This window comes from Parasteatoda tepidariorum, chromosome 5 (assembly GCF_982258835.1).
Source record: "Parasteatoda tepidariorum strain Cologne lab strain chromosome 5, Ptep-v5.0, whole genome shotgun sequence".
NCBI classification, from domain to species: Eukaryota; Metazoa; Arthropoda; class Arachnida; order Araneae; family Theridiidae; genus Parasteatoda; species Parasteatoda tepidariorum.
In genome coordinates, this window is record NC_141759.1 from 2532268 (window position 1) to 2555795 (window position 23528).

The 23528-nt window shown below is 30.6% G+C and overlaps 5 protein-coding genes across 9 annotated transcripts in view; 3 read left to right on the plus strand and 2 right to left on the minus strand.

Moving 5' to 3' along the window:
- Positions 1–2812: 2812 nt before the first annotated feature.
- On the minus strand, positions 2813–5745 carry LOC107437808 (uncharacterized). The gene has a single exon (XM_016049921.4). The coding sequence runs from the start codon at positions 5570–5572 to the stop codon at positions 4391–4393; it is 1182 nt and encodes a 393-aa protein (XP_015905407.3). The 5' UTR covers positions 5573–5745; the 3' UTR covers positions 2813–4390.
- A 267-nt stretch (positions 5746–6012) lies between these two features.
- Positions 6013–9188, plus strand: LOC107437809 (uncharacterized). Its single transcript, XM_016049922.4, has one exon. The coding sequence runs from the start codon at positions 6130–6132 to the stop codon at positions 7306–7308; it is 1179 nt and encodes a 392-aa protein (XP_015905408.2). The 5' UTR covers positions 6013–6129; the 3' UTR covers positions 7309–9188.
- Positions 9189–16787: 7599 nt separating this feature from the next.
- Positions 16788–17312, minus strand: EMC6 (ER membrane protein complex subunit 6). Its single transcript, XM_087163121.1, has one exon. The coding sequence runs from the start codon at positions 17224–17226 to the stop codon at positions 16876–16878; it is 351 nt and encodes a 116-aa protein (XP_087019247.1). The 5' UTR covers positions 17227–17312; the 3' UTR covers positions 16788–16875.
- Positions 17313–19783: 2471 nt separating this feature from the next.
- On the plus strand, positions 19784–21017 carry Syx17 (syntaxin 17). The gene has a single exon (XM_087163120.1). The coding sequence runs from the start codon at positions 19784–19786 to the stop codon at positions 20750–20752; it is 969 nt and encodes a 322-aa protein (XP_087019246.1). The 3' UTR covers positions 20753–21017.
- Positions 20623–23528, plus strand: part of LOC107437810 (aminopeptidase O) — a 71890-nt gene continuing 68984 nt past the window's right edge. For 4 of the 5 annotated variants that reach the window (XR_015433578.1, XM_087163116.1, XM_087163118.1 and 1 more), the window contains exon 1: positions 21134–21627. Coding sequence is in view for 4 of the 5 variants with exons in the window: in XM_087163116.1 (XP_087019242.1) it covers positions 21134–21627 (494 nt within the window). In the remaining variant the exon portion in view is untranslated. Of the gene's footprint in view, positions 20763–21133; positions 21628–23528 lie in introns of those variants that run through there. The other variant, XM_087163119.1, reaches the window with a different exon arrangement.

Below are 23528 nucleotides of genomic sequence, written 5' to 3' on the forward strand. Positions count from 1 at the left end.
AAGTTCAAGGTTTTGGACACTTTAAGACAGTAAAACCCACGTGTCCTGTCCAGAACCAGTTTAGGACGTCCAAAACCGCAACCCTGATGTAAACAGTTTTTCTTTTAGCAGCAAATGTTTTAAAAGATTTTCTGTGGCAAAATTTGAAAGATTTGGCTTGAAGCTTTTAGGAACGATGTCTTTTTACCCAGGCAAAATTTGTACCGAACAAAATAAGCGTAGGAAGTTAAAAGCTTTTTTTCCTTTTTCAAAACCACAATAATTTTAAAATCATTCACATATAAATATTTTGTGGCGTAACTACCACTACAATTATTGGACATCAATTCACTAGTATATAAGACATGTTAACTCAATTCTACCATCGACGAACAGCCGACCCAGTTTTGGGTTTATGACTACTAATGTTCAACTCCGTAGCCTTGTAATTTTGAACTTAATCCGGAAGACAAGGGAACTCCTGGATCAAGAAGTGGGAGAAACTTGCCTTCGTGGTAGACTTTTTGATGGGACTAACCTCCCACGGTTATCCTGAGGGCAAGAGAATTCTAACCCATGATCCGTCTACCACACTGAGGATATTTTAAGCCGGGTGCAGAATTGGTATCGACCAGCTATAGGTGGGATTCGAATCCGGTTCACCTCATTGGAAGGCTAACGCTCTATCCCTTAAACCACCAAAGCTCTGTACCCTTTGATAAATGAAGGCTGATATCATTGATAACTCCTTTCTCCATATTGGTGACCTGCAAAAGTGATATGAACTTGCCTACAACTAAAGTAACTCTCACTTCGATGAATGACCCACATTGAACAGTTGACTTGCTAATTGAAGTCTTATTATTCTCACGCTGTTGGTACTCAGTCTCTATCACACACATTTGACTGCTAATAGCACTACAGGAGAGACGACACACACAACCGTGAACGTAATGCAGCTCTCACCACAAGCACTCAAAAAAATTTGGTGAACTTAATATAGCTCTCCCAGTCTTTCACAAATGTGGCACCTAGCGGTTCATCAAATTCTATTTCTGATAAAATTCTGGTGGAGCATTATGGCATAACTACCACTACAATTATTGGACATCAATTCACTAGTATATAAGACATGTTAACTCGTATAGAACTAGGGATACCCTTCGATACATGAAGGTTGGCATAGTCGACAACCCCACAATTTCAATCCTATCAAATGATTTCAAAGTTTCAGGTATTTAAGCTAGAAAGAAACTTCATTTTGATCAATTCGAATTTGTTATGGGTAAAAAGGACATCATTTCTAAAAGCTTCAAATGTGATCATTCAAATTGCGCCAGCAATTTTGCCATGTAAAATCTTCCAACACATTTGTTGTTAAAAGAAATAATGTTTATATAAAGTTAGTTAAGAAGAGTTTCCATATTTTTGTTCAACTCTAATACATTATACTTCTCAAATTGGAATGGTTTTTATCTCTCTAGAGTCTTTCATATTTTTAAAAACTTCGATATATATATTAGGATTTATATCTGTTTACATCAAATGTCTCTTGAATTCATTTTTTTATATTTTACTTAATTAATTTTGTTGCTTTTGAAATGAAGTCAAATGTGAGCTTATAAAATAAAAATCTCAAGATGCTGCAAATTCAAAAGTTGAAAATTCTTGAACTGATTACTGAATTCTTTTTTATTGTATCATACTCCTTCATTTTTTACAAGACTTCTTAAAAAGAAGAAAACAATATTTGCATATTTTAGAAATTTGATTTGTTTCAATTACTTGTTATTTTTTAATATTAGAATAATTGTACATCAAAACCTCCATTAATGACCGCCTTAACGACCTCCGAAGTACGGCCGAATGTTTATAACATCAAAAGTCTTCTCAAGGACTAAATAGCGATTTCTGAACAGTGGCCACTTGATGCTAGCATAAATTTTGTACCACGGTGTATCGTAGTTTTCATCTCGTGCTTGCATTAATTTTAACTGATCATTACTAAATACATTTCTCTCTCCCCTATGGGTCATTACATTCAAGATATTTATTGTTAACTCCTATAAATTCGGTCACAGATTTGGCAGTTTGATTGCATTATTACTGATAAGCTGCATCTTTTAAGGTGGTCGCCAAGAGTTGTAGGAATCTTGTTCCACAGAAATTTTAAAGCATTCATACAGCAGGCAATCATAGTGTTGATAGTTCAATTCCTGCTACTACAAATAAGGTGCGTCTTTCATGGGGGGTCTGTTCTAACATACATAATGAGCAGTTAACTTTTGCTTTAATTTAAGCAGTTCATAGAAATTTCAAATGAAGAGTGTATCAGGGTTGCTACAAGCGACTAAAATGCAACCATTTTCGGCATATAAAAGGGAAAAGTTTTTTATTAAATGAGTTCTAGTAATTTGAAGTATTTTATTTCCTGCAAACATATTAACTCTCTTGATGCAAAAATTAAGTGCTAGAACACTCATGTTTATATAAAAATTATCATATTTGCCACCAACTTGACTAAATGGATCATGACAATGGTAATGGTAAATGACAATTAAGCATTTTTCATTTTTTTCTGTGACCATTCTGTGTATGGGACTGACTAATATTCGTTGAGGGATTGTCATTTCTTCATGTTCTAAGAGTGGATGTTTGAATAAGAACTTTAGTAAATGAATTATCAAAATACCAGATTATTGCAAACAAACACATTGAAATATAAAATAAAAGTTACTGAAGATAGTAAAAAAGGAATAAGCACAAGCAAATGAACTTCACTATATGGCAGTGGAAAAACACAAATCAATGCCATCTTAAAAAAAAAAAATCATTATAATAATAACAATAAAGATTTATTTATCTAGATTAAATGCAATTGCCTTTACGCAAAATTATACATTATGTTATTGAACATAAATATTAGATCATATGGATTCTTCTAAAAATATTTCAAGTGAATAATGCTGGCTTATTCCTGTGAAAAAAATGAACTATTCATTCAAATCATCTTGTTTCTAATTATAAATATTTGTAGTTCGATGTTGGTTATTTAATTTTTTTGAAGAACAATTCTTTTATCATTTTGAAAAGCTGCCAGCTTTTAACACCAGTCACATAGTCATGAAAGAGACTGTCGTTCCGAAGTTTTACTGTATAGGTGATAAAAAGTGGATTAAGTTAAACTTCTACCCAACTAAAAAGTTAGCTAAAATTTTACGGGTCTGTTAGGATGAGAAATTGTTACATGCATAAGATTAAAAAAAAAAAAAAATTATGTGTCATTAAAAAAATGCCACCAAGGCTAATTTTTAAACCAAAAACAATTTAGTTGTAATATACAAACTATATTTTAAAATAAACAATACCTATAACATTTTTTAATTATTATACAAAAAATGGGGTAGTTAGGAAAAAAAATTCATCTAGAAATTTAAAAAAAAATATAGCTTCCAGTTTATTGTACCACTACACAAAAACCCATTTTAAAATGACAAACAAGTTTTAGTTTTAAATTATGTGTTTATGTGGTTTTACTTAAGGTAATATAAAAATATCAGTCATACAAAGATGTTTCTACAATGAAAAAAAAATTCTTATGAAACTGTTTAGTAGTTCTTTAAATTTCTAAATAAATTTAAAAAAAAAAAAATTAAATATTATCTATGACGTTTTCTTTCATTTACTTATTAATGATTGATTAACAGAAAAAATATTGAAATATTTTCTCTGAGTGTTTTTAAAATGTGAAGAGACGGCATTCACATTTTGTCACAAAATTTTCAAACTTTTTTTCATTGATTTGTATATTTAAGAAACTATTAAAAATCAAGTTAATTATGAGATTATATAATTTTTCCAAATGGACTTACGGAAAAGTTAATATTCTGAGAAAATCATCCCAATATATACAAATTGCAAAAAATGGCTAAATTTATGACTAAAAATAACATAAGGAAAATCTTGAAGTATTTTTTTTTATAATCTAAAACTTATTTTAGTTTTAATAATTAGCCATGGTGGTTCAGAGGATAGAGCAGTCGCCTCCCAACGAAATAACCCAGATTTTAATCGAAGTGAAGCTAGTTGATATGAATCTCACACCAACCACAGTGCAGACGTAAAATATCCTCAGTGGTAGACAGATCATGGGTTAAGAGCTCTTTTGCCATGAGGCTAACTGTGGGAGGTTTTTATGGTTCTCCATGTAACGCAAATGAGGGGTAGTTCCATCAAAAAGTCCTCCGTGAAAGCAAATTTCTCCCAATGCTTGATCCAGGAGTTCCCTTGTCTTCTGTATTGGGTTCAAAATTGCAAGGCAATGGAGTTGAACACTGGTAGTTGTAAATTCAAAATTGTGTCAACTGTTAAAGACAGTTATAAAATAATACTGCTTCATACATATTTGTGGCTATTTGAAAGGAATTTTTTCAATGCTACATTGAATGCAACTTTCACCATTTTTCAAAACCAAATTTTGATCAATAATATGGATATCATTTTTCATCTTATGAATGGCAGAATGTTTTTGAAGCGATTCCTCTGAAAGAAATTTCGATGAGCATGTATCACACTCAAAAACCAACACTGTGTCCTCCTCACGAATACTAGAATGGGCTTTGAGAGATTTCTTGGAGATGAATTTCTCATTGCAAACAGTGCAACGATAAAGCGACGTATCTTCGTGCAATCGCATGTGTTTTAGAAGATTGCCTCTCAGTTTAGTACTCTTTCCACACAGGTTGCAAACGTGCGGCCTCTCAGAAGAATGTATAGTCATGTGCGATCGGAGATGCGTCCGTATTGCGAAACTCTTTCCACACACGTCACATGTGTGTGGCTTTTCCTTGGTGTGGGTCAAGAAATGATACCGAAGTCCAGTAGGATGACCATACTTTTTCCCGCACAACTGACAAATAAAAACTTTCTCTTTCGAATGTGAGTGACGATGATTTCTGAGAGTGCTCTCATCGTTAAATTTTTTTTTGCAAATGTCACACTCGAAAGGTCTTACATCTGTGTGAGTCAAGAGATGCCTGTTCAGAGTATTCTTAACGCCAAATTTTTTACCACAAATTTCACACTCGAATGTTTTAGCAGCTTGTTTTAATTCATTACTATGAATACGATAATGATTTTCTAAACCGTATTTTGTTATGAGCTGTTTTCCGCAAATGTGACACGAATACGGCTTTTTATTTGAGTGGACCAACTTGTGTGACTGAAGTTTCCTTTCTTCCTTAAAACTTCTCTTACAAATGTCACAAGAAAAAGGTCGCACATCTGAATGTACTTTCAGGTGACTAAAGAGTCTATGTCTTAATTTAAAAGTTTTCTGACACATTTTACATTTGAACGGTTCTTTATCAGAATGAACAATTTGATGTTTATTGAGGTAAGACCTTGTTTTAAAAGCCTTCCCGCAAGTCTGACAAATGCATGGAGAATTGGAAGCGTGTGTGATTAAATGCTGTTGAAGGCCCTTAACACTCTTAAATCTTTTTTGACACACATTACACTTTGAAAAGTTTTGTTGATTGGTAAAATCCACTTTCCAAACAAGAAAGACTGGAGTTAATTGTTTCTCTTGCATTTTTATAAAAGCATAAATGACTATTTTTTGAAGTTTACCAATAGGTAATGATTTTCTATTCTTAATTATTTATATATATATTTTGTTAAGAAAAAAAATCAGACTTTCTATAAATTTTTCATTTATGTTTTTAATTTAAATCGATTTATAATAAGCTTCATCGACCACTCTAAACTATCTATTTCTGCTTGATTAAAAACAAAATACTTGATATCGGTTTACAGAAATAATCTGAGTTCTTCCTCTAAGGGACCGTTTACACTTTATGACATTACCGCAGCTCCGATAGTCGTCGCAAAAATAAGAGAGCGTGATTGGTGAGTATATCATGGGAGGATATATTTCGCCAATCAGATTCTCATTTTTCCCTGATTGAAGATGTGTAAATAGCATGCAACCCGAACAACATTTCGATATCTCAGCATTATCTCAATATATTCATTACAAAAGTCGGGCAGAAGTAGACAGCAAAAAATGAATCTTGTTTTTGTTTTCATCAATATTAATAAAAACTGAATATCCACTAAAGCTAATAGAGAATTCTTTATTTTAGAAAAATGCAAGCTGAGCAACTTAATCCAGTATTAGTTGTTTGGAAAGTTGATTTTAACCGCCAACCAAAGTATTCAAATTGCACCGTTTGTCAGAATGGTTTTAAAAGTGTCAGGGATCTAGAAAAACACTTGAAGACGCATTCTCCGATTGTCACCTATCCGTGTCAGATTTGCGGGAAAGCTTTCAAAACTAAGTCTTCTCACCGGAAACATCAAATTGTTCACTCTGATAAAAAACCGTTCCAATGTGAAGTTTGTCAGAAAGCTTTTAAATTAAGAATTGTACTCCTAAACCATATGAAGGTTCATTCTGACGAACGACCTTACCCATGTGATGTGTGCGAGAAAAGTTTTAGAGTTGCTGGCAGACTTCGCTGGCATAAACGAATCCATGAAAAGGAGACGCCTTACGCCTGTCACATTTGCGGCAAGGAGCTGGTTTCAAAGGAGAGTTTAAAAAGTCATTCCCAAATTCACAACACCGAAGCAAAACCAAATTTTCAGTGCGATGTGTGCGGAAAAAAATTATCTACTAAAATAGTTCTCAAAAGACATCTTTTAATTCATGCCAATTTGAGAGATTTTGAATGTGATGTTTGCAAAAAAAGATTTAACGATCGAAGTACTCTTCGAAATCATAGTCAATCACATTCAAAAGAGAAGGAATTTGCTTGTCAGTTGTGTGGTAAGAAGTATAATCATAAAGGCTGTCTTCGCTATCATTTTATGACCCACACGAAAGAAAAGCCACATGTGTGTGACGTGTGCGGTAAAGGTTTCCCAGTGCGAACACACCTTTTATCTCATGTTAAAATCCATTCCCCCGACAGGCCATTCGTTTGTGAAATATGCGGAAAAAGTAGTAAATTGAGATGCAATCTTACGAAACACATGCGACTGCACGGAAATGTGATCATCTTCGATTGCAACGTTTGTAGTGAAAAATTCATCTCGAAAAAGTCCTTGAAAATACATTATAATATTCGTAAAGAGGCAAATGTAGCGTGTTTTGAATGCGAAATTTGTTCGTCAAAATTCCTTACGGAAGAATCGCTTCAAAAACATTCTGCCATCCACAAAATGAAAAATGCTGCTCAAATTTTTGATCAGAATTTTGTTTTGAAAAATGGTGAAAGTTTAATTGAATGTAGCTTTATAAAATTTCAGGTTTCTGCTAAGTAACTATATGTGTATTTTAAAGTTACTATCACACAGTTTTTTTTATTATAAAAAATTATTGCTTAGCAGGGTTGGCATGATTTAAATCACTTTATTTTAATCATAATCACTTGACTCTAGTTAAAAATACATTGATTTAAATCAAATATGATTTTTTTAAAATCATTGATTTAAATAAATTTAACTTGTTTTAAAAAATTGAAATCTGGAAAAAAAAGCTAGTTTAGAATATTTTTTGTACAATATAATTAATAAATATGCATATTCTCTAAAGGATGATTTTTTTAGTCTTTCTTTTTTTTTCATTGATAATGAGAGTTTTTAAAAATGAATAATGAGAGGGAGATGTATGGAAAATATTTTATTTCAAAATAGACTATTTAATAAAAACTAAAAGTGGCATGAATTTTTTCCACTCATCATATTTTCTCACGCCCTAGTGGCTGTGCTTAAATTGCCCCTCTATCTTTAAAATTCTTTTTTTGGTCTGAACAAAAATAACCATAATTTTATTTATTCAGCGACTAGTTAATAATTTCTGTGAGAAATATTAATCATTTTAGCATATTGTTTCATAGATACATATTAATTTTTAGCTATTTTTTTTAAAAAAAAAGATATAATTAAAAAATAGATTTCAATCAAAAAATTTGAATATTTTTTTAAAATCATAATTTTTGCCGACCCTGTTTAGTATCAGAGTTACCGCGTATTCACATATATTAGACTAAAATTTTTCTGTTATTATGTGTCACAGTATAACTTTGTTGACAAACAAGTTTATATTTATGTTGCATAAAAGCAATCTTATTAACACTATTCAAAAATGAATTAAAAAAGAAAAAGATTTTCTGTAAAACACTGAGGCAGTATTCGTGTATTTCAAACATTCTTCAAGCCTGCACTTTATGTGATATGATTTTTAATAATTTTTTAAGTGTTTTTATCTTTCATAACTAATTATTGGTTTTAATTCTTAAGATTCTTGTTGATTAATAATAAATATACATGCATATAAACTAAGGTACTCATCCCTTTTGCCAATGCAAGTAAATTCAGCCAATATATTTATTTATTCAATTTTGTATTTATTCAAAACAAAAAATCTATTATTTTTTTTATTGGCAACTTAATTGCTTGCGCCGATGAAGTAGATAAATACCAATTATGCAGATTGAAAGAACTATTTGAAAAAATATTTTGTAGTAGTTAAAAATCTTTTAAAAATTTTAATTTTCATTGACTTTGTGTATTTTAATTATTTCAGATTTATATTATTATTAAAATGGGAAGAATTTTCATGTTACAATATACCTAAAACAAATCAGTTAACAAGTTGTGGTGGACAACCACAGAGTGACAAATAAGAATAATTGAAAGATATCAATGAATTTGATAATCCACTCCTTGATATTTTTAAGAATTTATTTCAAGTACTAGAATCAAGTAAGTTTTCTTGCCAATTTTCGTTGGAACAGAGATTGATGTAGGAATATCCAGTAGTAATTAACTTCTAATCTATCTAATATAATAATCTATTTTAATTGTTGTCATTATTCTTAAAGAACTGCAATAGAATCTGAAAGCGGGTATATTAAGAATTATTATTATTTTTTTTTTTTGCAATATTTTTGTTGACATGTAAAAAATAATATCCCTTTCAGTATTAAAGTATGTGTATTAAAATATTTATAACTTATTTATGATTAGTAATTCTAGAGTAGCACACCTCTTGGCGACTTTTTGAAATCTCTCCAAATTGGTGATTATTACTGGGATAAACGTTGCTTTTCGATTGTTAAAAAAAATGATTACAATGTTAATTTAAATGATTATTAATATATTAAAATATTTTTAATAGAATAAAAAAAATCTTAAATTTACTCTGATGGCTCATTGTTTGACACAGGAGGGTAAACCTCTCCTAAAATTCTGACAAACATCATGTACCGCCACATTCAATCCACGTTTTCAACATCTCCATTCAAAACCATCCACTGTATCCTTTCGCTCAATCAAACATTTAGGGCATTCATACCTTTTCAAAATTAAATTTTGATTCATACATCATTCAATCATGGCTCTCTTACCTTTTGCATTCAATATAGTTTAAAATTCACTCGTCCATGATTTCAAACACTTGTTTGGTGAAATTTAAAAAAAAAAATTAACTCAGAATGGGCTATTCTAGGATACACCCTTATGATTTATATACATTTATTCAGTGATGAGAGTGGTCAGAAAGTAAAAAAGAGGAAATCCAAGAATATATATATGCACAAATTTGACAAAAAAAAGTGTAATTTTTAAACTTGTAAGTCATCCCCATGATTAATTTTAAAATTGTATGAATATGAATCACATGCATGATTTTAAATTGAGAGAATATGAATCCCAATATGAGGCTTTTAAATCACGTGAATATGAAACTCTATATCGAATTCTAAAAAATGCAAATCATGATGCACAATTTTTAGATCACGTAAATACGTATCACAATGCATAATTTTTAATTCGTGAATACAAATCACAATGTCTAATTTTTAAAGCGCGTATAAATACGAAAATCGATGTTTGATATTACAAGCGCAAAAACGACAAAGGATTTTAAGCTCACGCGAATACGAATCACTACATAGGGTTTTAAAAGCGCGTTAATACAAATCGCGATATTGGATTTTTAAATCTCGTAAATAAGCATCACAATGTACAATATTTAAGTCGCCTGAATAAGAATCACAATGTGCAACTTGGTAAATACGAAAATCGATGTTTGATAATAAAATCGCGTTAATAAGAATCAAGATATTTGCAGAGTCTGGACTATGGATTTCTAAAAGGCTTGTCTGTATTGTTTTTGTTTAAACATAATAAATAAAAATTTACAAGATTAATTGAATGAGCAAATAAATATTTTCACTGCAAATCCACCTCTATTTATTATTATTTTTTTCGTTTGCTTTCACGTCAGACAACAGGGTCATGACGTCTGAATTGCAAAAATATGAGCCATCGGGCAGACGAATAAAAATATGGAAAATCTTATTTTTTGTGCGTAAAAGCGGAGAAAATAGCTAAAATAAGTAAAAATATGAAAGGGTTAGCAGCTAGGACGTAGTTTGAATTTTCTGCTTATCTTTGAAAATCCTAAATAAATATAATTATTTTATTTCAACAACTGAATTTTCAAAAAAAAAAAAAAAAAAACGAAACTTTTGGAGAATCGGAGTTTTTGATAAAAAGGCTGAAATTCGAGTGGCAAAAGCGAAAAATCTCATCCCTGTATAAAGGTCAACCAGTTTTATCCCAAGGAAATGATTTTTAGAGAAACTTCAGAGGGAGGAATGAGGACTTCAATACTTTCGCTCCACGGAAAATTAAATTCCTCATAAAATATTTTAACTTGTTCAAAAAAAACTTTCCGCGGAAATTAGCGGGGAAAATGGAAAAATCTGAAGAAAAAAAAAGAAAGCAGAAATCCGCGGAAGAATCACACCCCTGTATATTTAAATATTTTATAAAATTCGATTCATAGAAAATGGTGCACCATAGCTGAATCCTGTTTCTAGTCTTGTAGGAATTATTTATTTTGAATATGTTAGTAAAGATTATCCTGGTTAGGATAAGTAAAGTGCATTTATTAAAAGTAATTTTTGAATGATTATTTTATAATTAAAGGTCAATTTGCCTTAGAAAGAGAAGTGATATATCGTGTCTTTATGTTATGATATGTATATTCAGATATTCCAGAGTTTTGATGATTACACAATGAATAATGAATTCGATAAATATTTTTCTTTCTAATTAGTTGACCTTCATAATGAAACTGTTAAAAAATTTGTTTTCTCCAGAAATTACTATTTACATTTATTTTTGCTTGTATAATACATTGGGAAATAAAACAGTAACCATCTGTTTTTAGCATCTAAGTTTCACCTTCGGAGAGATATTTTTAAAAATTAATCTTCAATTTCATCATATTAGGCCTTGTTTTTTAAATATTGCAATTTTTATTCTATTCCGTTCAATTTGTATTTCTTCTTATTTATTTTTTTTATTGCACGAGTAGATATTATGTTAGTTAAGTTCCTATTAAGAATCGATTTTGGAATAATAATTTAAAACTATCTAGAAATTCATCAGAAGCAGTGTTTTCTAGACGGAAATTACATTATCAATGAAATCGGATATTGACCTTTATCCTTTCTTGATCATGCAGTTACATGTTTCTCTAGCTTTTTTTCCAAATGTTTTTTCCTCTCTAAACTACTCCGGATTTCAGCTAAATTGAAAACTGCATTTTCATCACAAAAATTTTCCAACATTTGATTTGTATTCTAACAATAGCAACTGTTGAATAAAATGTTTGATACAACTTTTTAGGGCATTAAATTTTCCTATGATTCATTGTTATTAATGCGTGCAAGAAGGGATGTTAAATAACCTAAGTGTCATCAAGTTTTTTCTGTATTTACATATGCAAGACTACCGAGGCGCATTATATTTTAATTATTTGAATGATCAAGGATGGGCATAGCACCAAATATCACCTTAATATTTTACTCACAATGGTAACATGTATATGCATACAATAACATCAAGCTGGATGATAGTTAACTCTTTATTTCATCTATATCTGAGTGGCCAGATACACGACAATGTGAACCACGGTTGAACTAGCCATCAACTACTAATGTTCAACTCCGTAGCCTTGTCATTTTGAATTCAATCCAGAAGACAAGGGAACTCCTGGGTCAAGTAGTGGATGAAATTTGCCTTCGTGGAGGATTTTTGGTGGAACTAACCCGCATTTGCGTTACATGGAGAGGAAGACAACAGGAACCTCCCACTGTTAGCTTGACGGCAAAGGGACTCCCATGATCCGCCTACCACTGAGGATATTTCAAGTCAGTACTTAGGTCGGTGCAAGCCGGTTGCAGAATTCATATCGACTGGGATTTGAACACGGACCACCTCTTTGGAAGGCGAACGCTCAATCCCCTGAGCCAGTGCGGCTCAACTTGTAATTGCGGTCAACACCTTTGTCCAACATATTTTCAAACTTAATTCAAATTCTGGCTTATGGATGGTTGACTGTGTAAAGCGGGGCACAGATATATCGCTAGGGGTTAAAATTCATTGTAAGACTTCCGGGTTACTACACCCGATTGATTTTCTAAGCTTCGAAAAGTGTGCCTCTGGATATTATTATACTTGTAGTGTTCGCAATATTACTCGTTCTTTCAATTTAACTTTATATGAAACAAACAACAAATGAATTCAGAAGACCCCACAAGTATGCTCTAATGCTACACAAAAGACTATATTTTACACGACTATAGCCAAATAGGGATAACATTCAAAACGTAACAAACCTTACACTTTATTTATATTGCGATATTTTCTTAAATTTCTTTTAGGCTCACAACCTGTTAGAATTTATAAATTACAGAATACTGCTACAAATGGTAAAATTTTGCATAAATTTGAACGAAAATCACAATAATAAAACTTTCTAGAACATTAAGCTTTATCACACATTGCCTCGTAAGCTGCAGGATTCACCAGAAGTTTTCTAAATTTTTTCCTGTTTTAGAAAGATTGTTATTGTTTATATTCAGTCAACCATCTATATTGACAATATTGAACTGTTTCTACATTAGAAGAGAAGAAACTTTCTATTGAACGTTCTGTTAATAGACTCATCATAAAGAGCGAAAAAACCAAATATATGCTTGTTGTAAGTAATGGAATCTCCCATGAATTCTCTGTGGAAATTGGTTTTCACAAATTTACACTAAAAGCTTCACTCCTCAAAAATTACAAGAGAAGTGAAACAACTATTTAAAATTCTCTCTTAGGATAGGGCATGTTATTAGTAAACCCTGTGATGACTCATCTGAAAAGTAAATTACTGTGAAATGAAAACAAAAGCCCTAATCTGTCCATTAGATAGATTATTTTAAAACATGCAATATAATGCACTTATAAAGACTTGTATTGTTCATAAATTATATAAAATGTTGAAAAGTCAATGTGTTCAGAGTACTCAAAAATAAAAGCTTATTCTCAAGACTCAGTAAACCAGATGTGCAGAATGTTTCGAAAATGACACATTGCAATTCATATTCGCACGATCAACAAAGTTCTATCGATATTATTTTTTTGAACATTGCTAATATTTTACAGATATATGTTTCACACATAAATTTTTTTTGCTGAAATTTCAGTTATTTTTTGTATTTATAGGCAAATTTGTTTTTGGTTCATTATCAAACTTATCTTTGTGATACAACTATCCACAATTAAACAAGAACTTCGATTGATATTGAAGTGGTTAATAACACATATATTATGTATATTACTAATTTATTATACAAATTACATTACAAATATAAAATTAATTATAATAATAAAACATACTTAAAGTGGTTTAATAAAACTTCTTCAAAACTTAGTTATATCTGTTTCCCTTACTGTTTTTGTTATGATTATAACTTGTTTTCCCTCTTCCAAGTCTTTATCAGTAATATTCGATTAAATTAGGATGCATAGCTTAACAGCAATGAGTGTTGTTTCATATTCCTAAAAATTTTAGCTTATTGTTAAATTAACTCAGAATGAATTAAAAATATAACTAAACATAGTTATACTTTTAAGTAAAAATGTAACGAATATTCAGTCACTATTCGGTATTATTTGTAAGATTATTTTTCGACTAAGTTCTTATTGAAATTTCAATAGATTTAGGGAAGAATAATCAAATAATAGCGGAAATCTCAATAGATTTAGTGAAGAATAATCAAAAATTTTATTATCTTCTTGACATTATTAGAAATAGTTTTTACACATATTTGTTGAGTTCTAAAACTTGTTAATTTATGTTTTGAACACAGAAAATCGAAGAATTGAAACTAAATTACTTTATACTGAACTATGAGTTTTGTACTGCTGATTTTTTTTTCTTTTTTCAATTATATCCAGGCAAGTTTTTTCCCCACAATTGTATGTTTTAAAAATCAAGAATTTTGTGGGTTTTTTTTGTTTTAATTACAGTGAAGCATGTTAGCAGAGCGTTTTTAATAGACTTTATTATTTTATTTTCAGTTTCTTCTTGTACAGTAAAACAAATAACTAGTAATATAGTAAACTGTGATTCTTAACATTAAAGTCATATTTCAGAACTAAGAACAATTTTTTTCTGTCTTTCTTTTGTTTTTCTTTATTAACTTTTCTTTCTACCAACATGTTCATTACGAAAGCATTTTTTTTTATAAAATTTCTAATGAATGTTATTCTTTTATGGTAATTTTGTTTTAAAAATACGGCAATGTGAAAAAGTTAAATTAAGATTTTTAGCATTAAATCCTTCATCTAAAAATTAAGAATTTTATTTTAGTTTCAAACTTAAAAAAAAAAAAAACTTGCTGTTTTTATTCACACTTTTATTATGGCGCTGCAATTAAAGAGGGTTTTAATTAGACTTTAATCTTTATGTTTTCTTGAAAACACAGTAATTGGAAAACTGAAATGTTTGTCTTCAAAATTTTCTTTCAAAAATTAAGATCCATTTTTTCTGTTTTGCTTTTGTATATAATCTTTGTTTTTTATAGGTGTTTTTAGGATTGTGCTGCATTTTTAAAAGCATCTCTAATTGCCATTATCTCATCTCTTTCAATGATTCAGGGATAATTGTTTTCAGTAAATATGATAATTAGTATTTAAGTTTTGCTTTTAGAAATTAAGAGGATATTCTTATCTTAAACATTTCTATTTAAAGTTTTTTTCCTTTCACCCCATACCAATAATACAGCTAAGTTTTGAATAAAAATATTTATTAATGATTTAAAGAATAAATCAGCTATACGGCCACTGAATATTCGGTCAAATCACAATTTATTACATCGCTAATAGTAAAGAAAATGAATTAACAGGAGAATTTGCAGTACATTCAATTCTTTAAAACATATATCTTTCAAAATAATTGAATCAGTCAACAGAAATAAAAACCTGTACCATCTCAGGGGTATGAGTTTCTTTGATGTTAAGCAATTTAAGATAGTAGTAAAAAAATCCACAAACATAATAATTACAACATAAAGGAAAAATCAACTATTCTAACTTTAGTCAACAATGCTTAAAACACAAATAATATGCAATAAAAAAAACACACATACTATATTTTATTTTCAAATATATCAGTGTAACACACAAATTCATAGAAATAGGTGCAATGTGTGCTCACATAATATAACAAGAAATGAAAAATTACTAGATAAACATAAAAGGTGTGTTAAGTATAGAAAATGAAAGTATCGGCAATATCTATTAAAAATAAATCCCATTTTCTAATGATATTTTTCTTAGTTCTAAGAATGTAGAACCAACCAAATATTTCTTTCTTATTCAGGCCTGTGATACGTTCAGGTGACTGAATTTCCATTTATACAATAATCAGGTGTCTAATAAAATGTAAAATTTCAAGGACTGAGCATAAGAAAAATAAAGAACTTACTTATTTTATGTTAAGTTTTATTAAGACATTAGGTACCTGTTAAGGTGTCTTGTTAACCTGGAGTTTATAGATTATTGGAAAAACACATTTATTTAAAGAATTAAAAAATACTGATTAGAATATACCTATATTTTTATAATTCTAGGAAATAGATGCCTTTTTTTACTAATATAAAACCAGTTATTGTATTGAGTAATGATAAAATGATTTTTTAGAGATACTTATCAATTAATGATTTTCCTTTAAATTGTATAAAAATTTTTTCGTGTACGCCACATAAAACGAACTTTATTCTTGAAATTTAAAAATTTTTGTTTTAATTTCAAAACTCTTACAAAAAGATATTCCTTCCTAAAAGTATCTTGACCATAAACTAAAAAAAAAAAAAAACATCTAGAAGAGGACTAACTTGAAGGGTATAATTCATAGACACCCTGGGCCAAACTTCTACCCTTTAATTAATTTGGTTTCTTGGTGATTGCAGTAGCGGCGACAGATCATATATCTCCTGACTGGCTTTGTATCAAAAATATCCCTAGAATGGCTTTGCACTTTTTCATCACATAAAACTTCATGAAGCAATTTGTATCAAATATCATTTTATTTTCATATAATATTGAACTCAACCTTTCCAAGTGATAATCAAACAGATTTTGTAGCCTCAGGCATATAACAGAGGTATAAAGTTAATCAGTGGAAAAACAATCAAATTACCAGAATATCATTATTTATTGCATTTTTTTTTTTTAACAATCTTTGCAAGCAGGAATTATAACATACAAAACTGTTCTACCACCCAGAAATAGGTTAATAATGTTGCACATGACTAAGCTTTCACATTATTAATTTAAAATTCCTATGACTGATTATGAAATCTTGCAAAACGAGCAATATTATTAAAAAATTTTAAGAAATCAACAATGTACATTGAAAACAGTCAATAGGTAATTGATTAAAGTTTGATAAATAAAATTTTCAAAACCCATTTATTACAAAGTAAACGGTTGATAATAAATAGTGGAACAAAATATACAGTTTCATTTTTAGCAGTAATTCTAATAAACGTGAACCATTCCATAAAGAAAAGTCCAGAACAATATGTAAGTGATCAGTCCACCAAAAAATCCGCTGGTTAGCAGCTGCGTACGACTTCTGAAATACTTTTCCCAGTCAATGCCAGCTTTCGCCAATAAAAATAACCAGAGCATAATAGCAGTTATGAAGTAAAATGCGAATCCAAATAAGCCCGTAAGACCTAAAATACCAGCAGTGCTTCCGGATAAAGCAGCCATAGATGTACGACAATATTCCAGAAGAACTAAATTGTGACGAACAGCTGCCTCACTATAAGCAACGATTTCGCCCTTTTCTTTCCGATATCTCATTCTATTCACTTTTCCAGACATTATTTTTGTAACAATCACAATCCAAAACCTATTTCAATGTGTACGATTTTTTAATGAAAATAAATGAGAGATAGAATCATATGTCATTAAAAATTGTTTTGCTTATAGCTCTCTTAGATACTTGCCAGTTGTGAGTGAAAGTGTTGCCAGATGTGAGGTAAAAGATTTCGTTTATGAACTGAAAATAACTACAACTTCTACCATATGTAAAGGTAAATAAACAAAAGTGTTTCTTCTGATAAATTGAGAAAATGATTTCTTTATTAAAATTATAAATTTATCTGGATTTAAAGGAGAAAACGAAACTATTTTCTTTAAAAAACATCATAATATCTGCTCACTTCATTAATGGTTGAACTGATATGTAAGTTTGAACCGTTATGTAACTCAATTAAATTTATATTAAGGAAAAAATATTAATTTCATTCAGATAACGACGCATTGTTCATTTCGTCATATTGAAAGCTATTAACCTAGTATCGTCATTTATTAATCAGTGGAATAAAAATGAATGGATTTTTATAAAACGTTTCCCGCTGTGTTTTTTTTATATATACAAAACCTATTTTATACCATTTTACTCCGATATTTATTTTAAATCGAATAGTATCTTGTTAGAAGTATTTTTAATCGTGAGTAATTTTTAGTTAACTTGATAATATTTAACTCGATGATAGTCATTATAGTGAATATGTTAGAAAATTGAATATCAGAAGATATTTCATTTATTATGCATTGAACTCTCACAGAAAAAGTTCTTCGAAAAATTTATTTTTAGAAATTAAGTATCTAAAAATTTTAAAACTAAAATGATTGCTTTGATTCGTGCTTAACAAGGAAAGATTTACGGAACTTGATTTAAGGAGAAGAATAATCTCCAAGACTTCTGGATAGTGGCCAGCCAGAAAACTAAAAAAAAAAGAAGAAAAAAACATCATTGGTGGAAATTGACACGAAGAGTGTAACTAGTAGCCTCCCCTGGCCAAACCTCTACTAGTTTTTTTTCTCTCTGAAAATTGCAGGTTAAAAATCAATTTGTTGTAAAATTCTAGAATAGCCCACTCCTGGGCAGCTTTTTGAAATCTTCAGCCAAGTTGGCAATTATTACTTGGATCAAAGTTATTTTTTTATTATTAGAAAACAGTTTAAATAAAAATTAACTTACCTTTATTTTGATTTTTCTCTTACATACAGGACAAAATATATACCAATCAACCACAGTGAAACCTAGTTTGGCGAGATTTCAAAAAATCGCCACAGGATGGGCTATTCTAGGATCCACCCCAATTTGGCACCTTTATTTGTAATTCGCTAGGCATATCATGATCTGGAAATATCCTTAAGATTTCTATGAGAAACTAAAAAAAAAAAAAAAAAAAAAAATTCTAAAAGAGAGGATATTCCTTTGTCATATACAATTGTCAAGGTGCTTAATGGATTTTAAGCTTGCTATTTAAAAAAAAAAAAAATTATGTAGAGGTCTTGTCTTTCTATTGGTGGTTACCAGTTATACCCTTCTATGATTTCAGGCTCCGAATAATGCCATTAATCATGGATTACTACACAGAAGTTGTATATGGAGGTTGAAATATGTGCATAATGCACTTTCCACATTCTGAATAGGGTGAGCTGTGTTGACCTGCAAGTTTAAAGTTATAAGACTGACAAAAAATTGCAGCAATGAAATTTGAGTTTACTATAACTGCAGTACCAATTTTTCAGCTGTTCACTATAAGCATTTAAATTAACATTATCGAAATGGTAGTTTGGATGGAACCACTAAAAAAGTTCACTACAACTGAGTGTTCACTTTATACCAAGATCTGTATTTGTATAAATCTTTTGTGAGTACAAAAACCATTTGGATGCCATTGTAGTGGGAATAAATAGGTACTGATTTGGAAATTTTAAATTCATAGAATATGCCAGTGAGATAAATCTTAATGCCAGCCAGTTATCAGTGAAATTTGAGATGACTGATTTAATAAAAAGTAGTAACCCATTACTGCCACAGCCTGTTGTAGGCCAGGCCAGAGGGTCTTTAAGGTTAAGACATGCTAGTATCCATTGATCTGATGTTAGGTGGGCTCATTGAGGATTAAACCGCAGTCTTTCACAAAACTCAGTGCCTATAACACTAAGCTATCGCTGTTCACTAACATGCCGATATGACCCTCTGACCCACAAAAGGTTGTTGGGATTGAGGAAAAGAATAAAATTGTTTATTTATGTATTTAAATGTTAATATGTTGAGCTGTTGGTCAATTACATTGAATGGTCTTTGATACCTTTTTATGAGATGAAAAAAATTAGTTAAATTCCATTTAATAATTAATTTGCAATAGGTATCACAATACAGTCATAATCATCTGAGCAATTCCATATGATAATTTATCTTTAATAGGTATAACAATACAGAAAGAGGTTTTGGAGAAACGTACTATGATTTGATAAGAATAATTAACTTTTGACAAACATCCTTGTATTTTTTATTATTTAAATATAAAATTCTTTTATAGGTTTTTGCTTTACTTACGCCACCAACTGAAGCATTATTATGACTTCTCTGAAAAATGGATCAACTATTTCAGCAGAAACAAATCAGCGTAAAGTTCCTTACAAAAGAATCAAGCGAGCCGTAGAGCAAATTGTTACTGTAGCTCTTCCTCTGCACTTACAGCTTCTCAGAGAAAAAAGTGAAAACATCGAACTTTTGAAAAGTAAAAAGTCTCTTTCTGGCCTCCGAGCCGAGCAAATCGAGGCAGTGAGGTCTTTGAAACTTTTGAAAGCCGATTTGTACGAATTAGAGGAACTGTATACCAAAGTCGAAGATAAAGATCAGGATTTTTTTTATGATGCCATCAAAGACTCCATAAAAGAAGCTGTTGAGGCCATTGCACAGTTCGCAGAATTGCACCCTGATGCTGATGAACCAATACCAGATATAAACACAGATAACAAACCTGAATTTCCTAAATTGGTCTGCCACCTAGACCAAGAGTGTGAAGCACCACCTGAGGATAATCAGTCACAGCCTGTAACTGCTTACCTCACTTCATCTGTAGAGGAATTTCATGCATCTAAGTCTGCGTTCCCGGATTGGTCTTTCTTAAGGAAGGAGCTTCTAGAAGTGCACTGTCTCATCACTAAATTTGCATCATTTGTATTCACCCAAAAAGAAAAAGTCAACACCATACAGAGTAACGTTGAAGAGGCTCATGAGAATGTTCAAGAAGGTGTTCATTATTTGAAGAAGGCTTCTCTTCTAAAAGCTGCCACTTTTCCATTAGTTGGAGCCATAGCGGGTGGCATATTGCTTGGCCCAGTGGGAATGGCTGTTGGTTTTAAGCTTGTTGGAACTGCGGCGTGCGTTGCCAGCGGTGGTGCCCTCGGATACAGAGCCGGTGTGACTTTAAAGAAGAAGCATGAGATTTCCTCCGATATTGAAATGAAAGCACTTACTTATCCATCCAAAGAAAAATCCTCATCTAGTCCTGAGCTTTCAACGATGAATTATGAACAATGAGTTCAAAATCGTAATATTTATTTAATTTTTTTTTATTTATTTTCGGAATGTTACTAATATGTGCCTTTTAATGTTTGTTTAGCTTCTTATCAACTATGAACTGCGAGAAAATTCAAAAACTCTGATCGTATGTTATATTTATATTAATTAACTATACTTGAAAATAGTACACTGATGCACAAAAACTTGCCATTATTATACAGAGTCAATGACATTTTTATCTGCCACCCCTTTTGAACCTGAATAAAAACATTTGTATTAAAAATTGTTAGTTGATCTTGATATTTGATAAACTGTTTTGAACTGTGAGTAAATATGAAACTGAACTTGGGCTGAGTATAAATTTTTTTTAACAAATGCAGTGACACAAACATGTGAGTAATGGATGAGGATTTGCCCCTATTATCTAATGTGTGTGACATTTTAATCCGTCATTACAATTTCAAATTTGAGTGTAAATTTGAGGAAAAATGTTTTATCTGCAATGTTATTTTATTTTTGGAACCTGTTCCTACTGAAAGTGAACAGACGTGTAAATGTGCCGATGGCTTCGAAGGAACATCTTCAGAACGAAATATGCTCAATTCTGGGACATCTTCATTTCTCTTCATTTTAGATTGCCATCAGGTACAGGTGAATAGTGTGGCGGAGGTCGATTTATCGGTGAGTGAAGTTGACAGTTTTAAGTTTAATAACTTGGATGCATCACTACACTCTGCAACCAGTTCATTATGCTTTCAATTGAGCGAATGGTCTCTTAAGATATGGACTGCTAAAAGATCATGCAAGTTTTGTTTTCCGAAAGTCATCAAAATTTCATACCAAACACTGCCTTCATGTCCATCCTTACTTTGGGTAAAAGATCAAGATGGAAAGTATGTTCACATTAATTTCTCAAATTTCTCACTATAGTTAACCAGATATAAAATCTCACCCAGTGGAGTGTCAAACAATTTTAAAATTGCAAATTTATCTTTGCAAAATGTGACAATTTACCAACTGTATACTTGCCAACTTCTGCGCTTTTCAAAAAAGTGTTTTCCTAGTGTTAGAGAAAGACCAATTAAATTTAGATTGCATGCTGGTGTTTCGTTAAAATTTAACCGACACTTAAGAACACTTTTAGAGAACACTTTCAATAATAGACCAATATTATATTCTATGTAGGACCTTTATAGACTCATAATGTTGGATAAACATTGGGTTTTTTGTAGATTTTTCAATATTGGTCCTAGAATGGCTTTCAATAATGGGTCAATATAATCTTATATGTTGGACCTTTATAGACTTATAATGTTGGGTAAAAATTGGGATGTTAAAATGTTTCAATATTGATCCTAGATAAAAATAAATCTTGCTCCAATAGTGAAAGTAATTCTAAAACCAATATTGAAAAATCTAGACATTCCAATATGGGTCCCTCAGTGCATGTTCTTATGGGACCTGTAGTAACCAATTTTGAACCCAACTGGGGCCAAAAGTAAAATTGTTGTAAGGGGAGATAACAAGCCAATTATATGCATGTATAAATTAATTAAATGTAATGGTTGTCAAAATCACTTTAAACTCTATTTATTTAAAGAAGAATAAAATGTAATTCTATAAATTTTACCCCCTCATTAAATATGAAAATAAAGTCTTCAGGAAAAACTGGAAGAGTTGGCGGGTATGCAACTAGTGTATGCAGTCGTTTTTGCTAATTTGTGATTGCTTTCAATGTAAGCACACATATTGAAAGAGTTTGCATAGTTTTTATTTTCTTTTTTATAAATTTTATTTGAAAACTTTTTAAATTTATTAAAAAATAAAATAAATGCTAATATTTTGTTTAGATGCCGAATTCCTTTTTCTTCCATTTCTGTTAGTCCTTGTTTTAAAATATTCAGGAATACCAAAAACTTCCTCATTATTCAATTTAATTTGTTAACAAGCAGAGCACTCATTTGCAATTCAGTGTAAAAATTTTAATTCTATCACATGTTAGTTGGCTAATGCTATAATGCCAATTTTAAATACTTGCCATTGTTTAAAATCATTTAGGTGGTCCACTAGTCTGAGACTACTACAAGATAAATCGCTTTACAAAAACTTATACCATCAATTTATTTATATCAAATCAAAATAAATATCATAAAACACAAGAAGCAATAAAAAAGGAATAAATATGACAACCGAAGCTGACATCTTCTGGAGGTACCAGCTCCAGAAGCCATAAAAGCAAAACCTTTTCTATCGAGAGAGTACGACAAATGTCTAAATTGCTCTCTCTCTCTGTACCCCCAAAGATTTTGCCCAAGTCCAGGAAGAGAAATTAGGCTTCTGCGCAAATTAGGGGCATTGTTTTTATGTTTATTTTAATTTAGTTGTGTCTGGCGGTCGGTAGTGATATTTGGTAATTGAATTTTAATTTCAAGTATGCTTTTGTGCATATTATTCTTATGTATTTGTCTTGATTTTATACTTCTGTATTTGCTTTATGTATTTTATATTTTGTATTGTATTCTCTTCCTGGACTTTAGGCAAAACCTTTGGGGGTACAGAGAGAGCAATTTAAACATTTGTTTTGCTCTCTCGATAGAAAAAGTTTTGCTTTTATGGCTTCCGTAGCTGGTACCCCCTAAAGACGTCAGCTTCGGTTGTCATATTTATTCATTTTTTCATATTTCATTGTTTCTTTTGTTTAAATTCCTTTTGAATTCTCAGCCGCTTAAGCGCGTTTTTCCACTGGAAGTATTGTTTTCAATTGCTTGAATTATTTTGAATTCTTTTCTTAATA

Excerpts from the sequence above, each read along its gene's own strand:
- LOC107437808 (XM_016049921.4), bottom strand. The coding sequence starts at position 5,572 with ATGCAAGAGAAACAATTAACTCCAGTCTTTCTTGTTTGGAAAGTGGAT.
- EMC6 (XM_087163121.1), bottom strand. The coding sequence starts at position 17,226 with ATGTCTGGAAAAGTGAATAGAATGAGATATCGGAAAGAAAAGGGCGAA.
- LOC107437809 (XM_016049922.4), top strand. The coding sequence starts at position 6,130 with ATGCAAGCTGAGCAACTTAATCCAGTATTAGTTGTTTGGAAAGTTGAT.
- Syx17 (XM_087163120.1), top strand. The coding sequence starts at position 19,784 with ATGACTTCTCTGAAAAATGGATCAACTATTTCAGCAGAAACAAATCAG.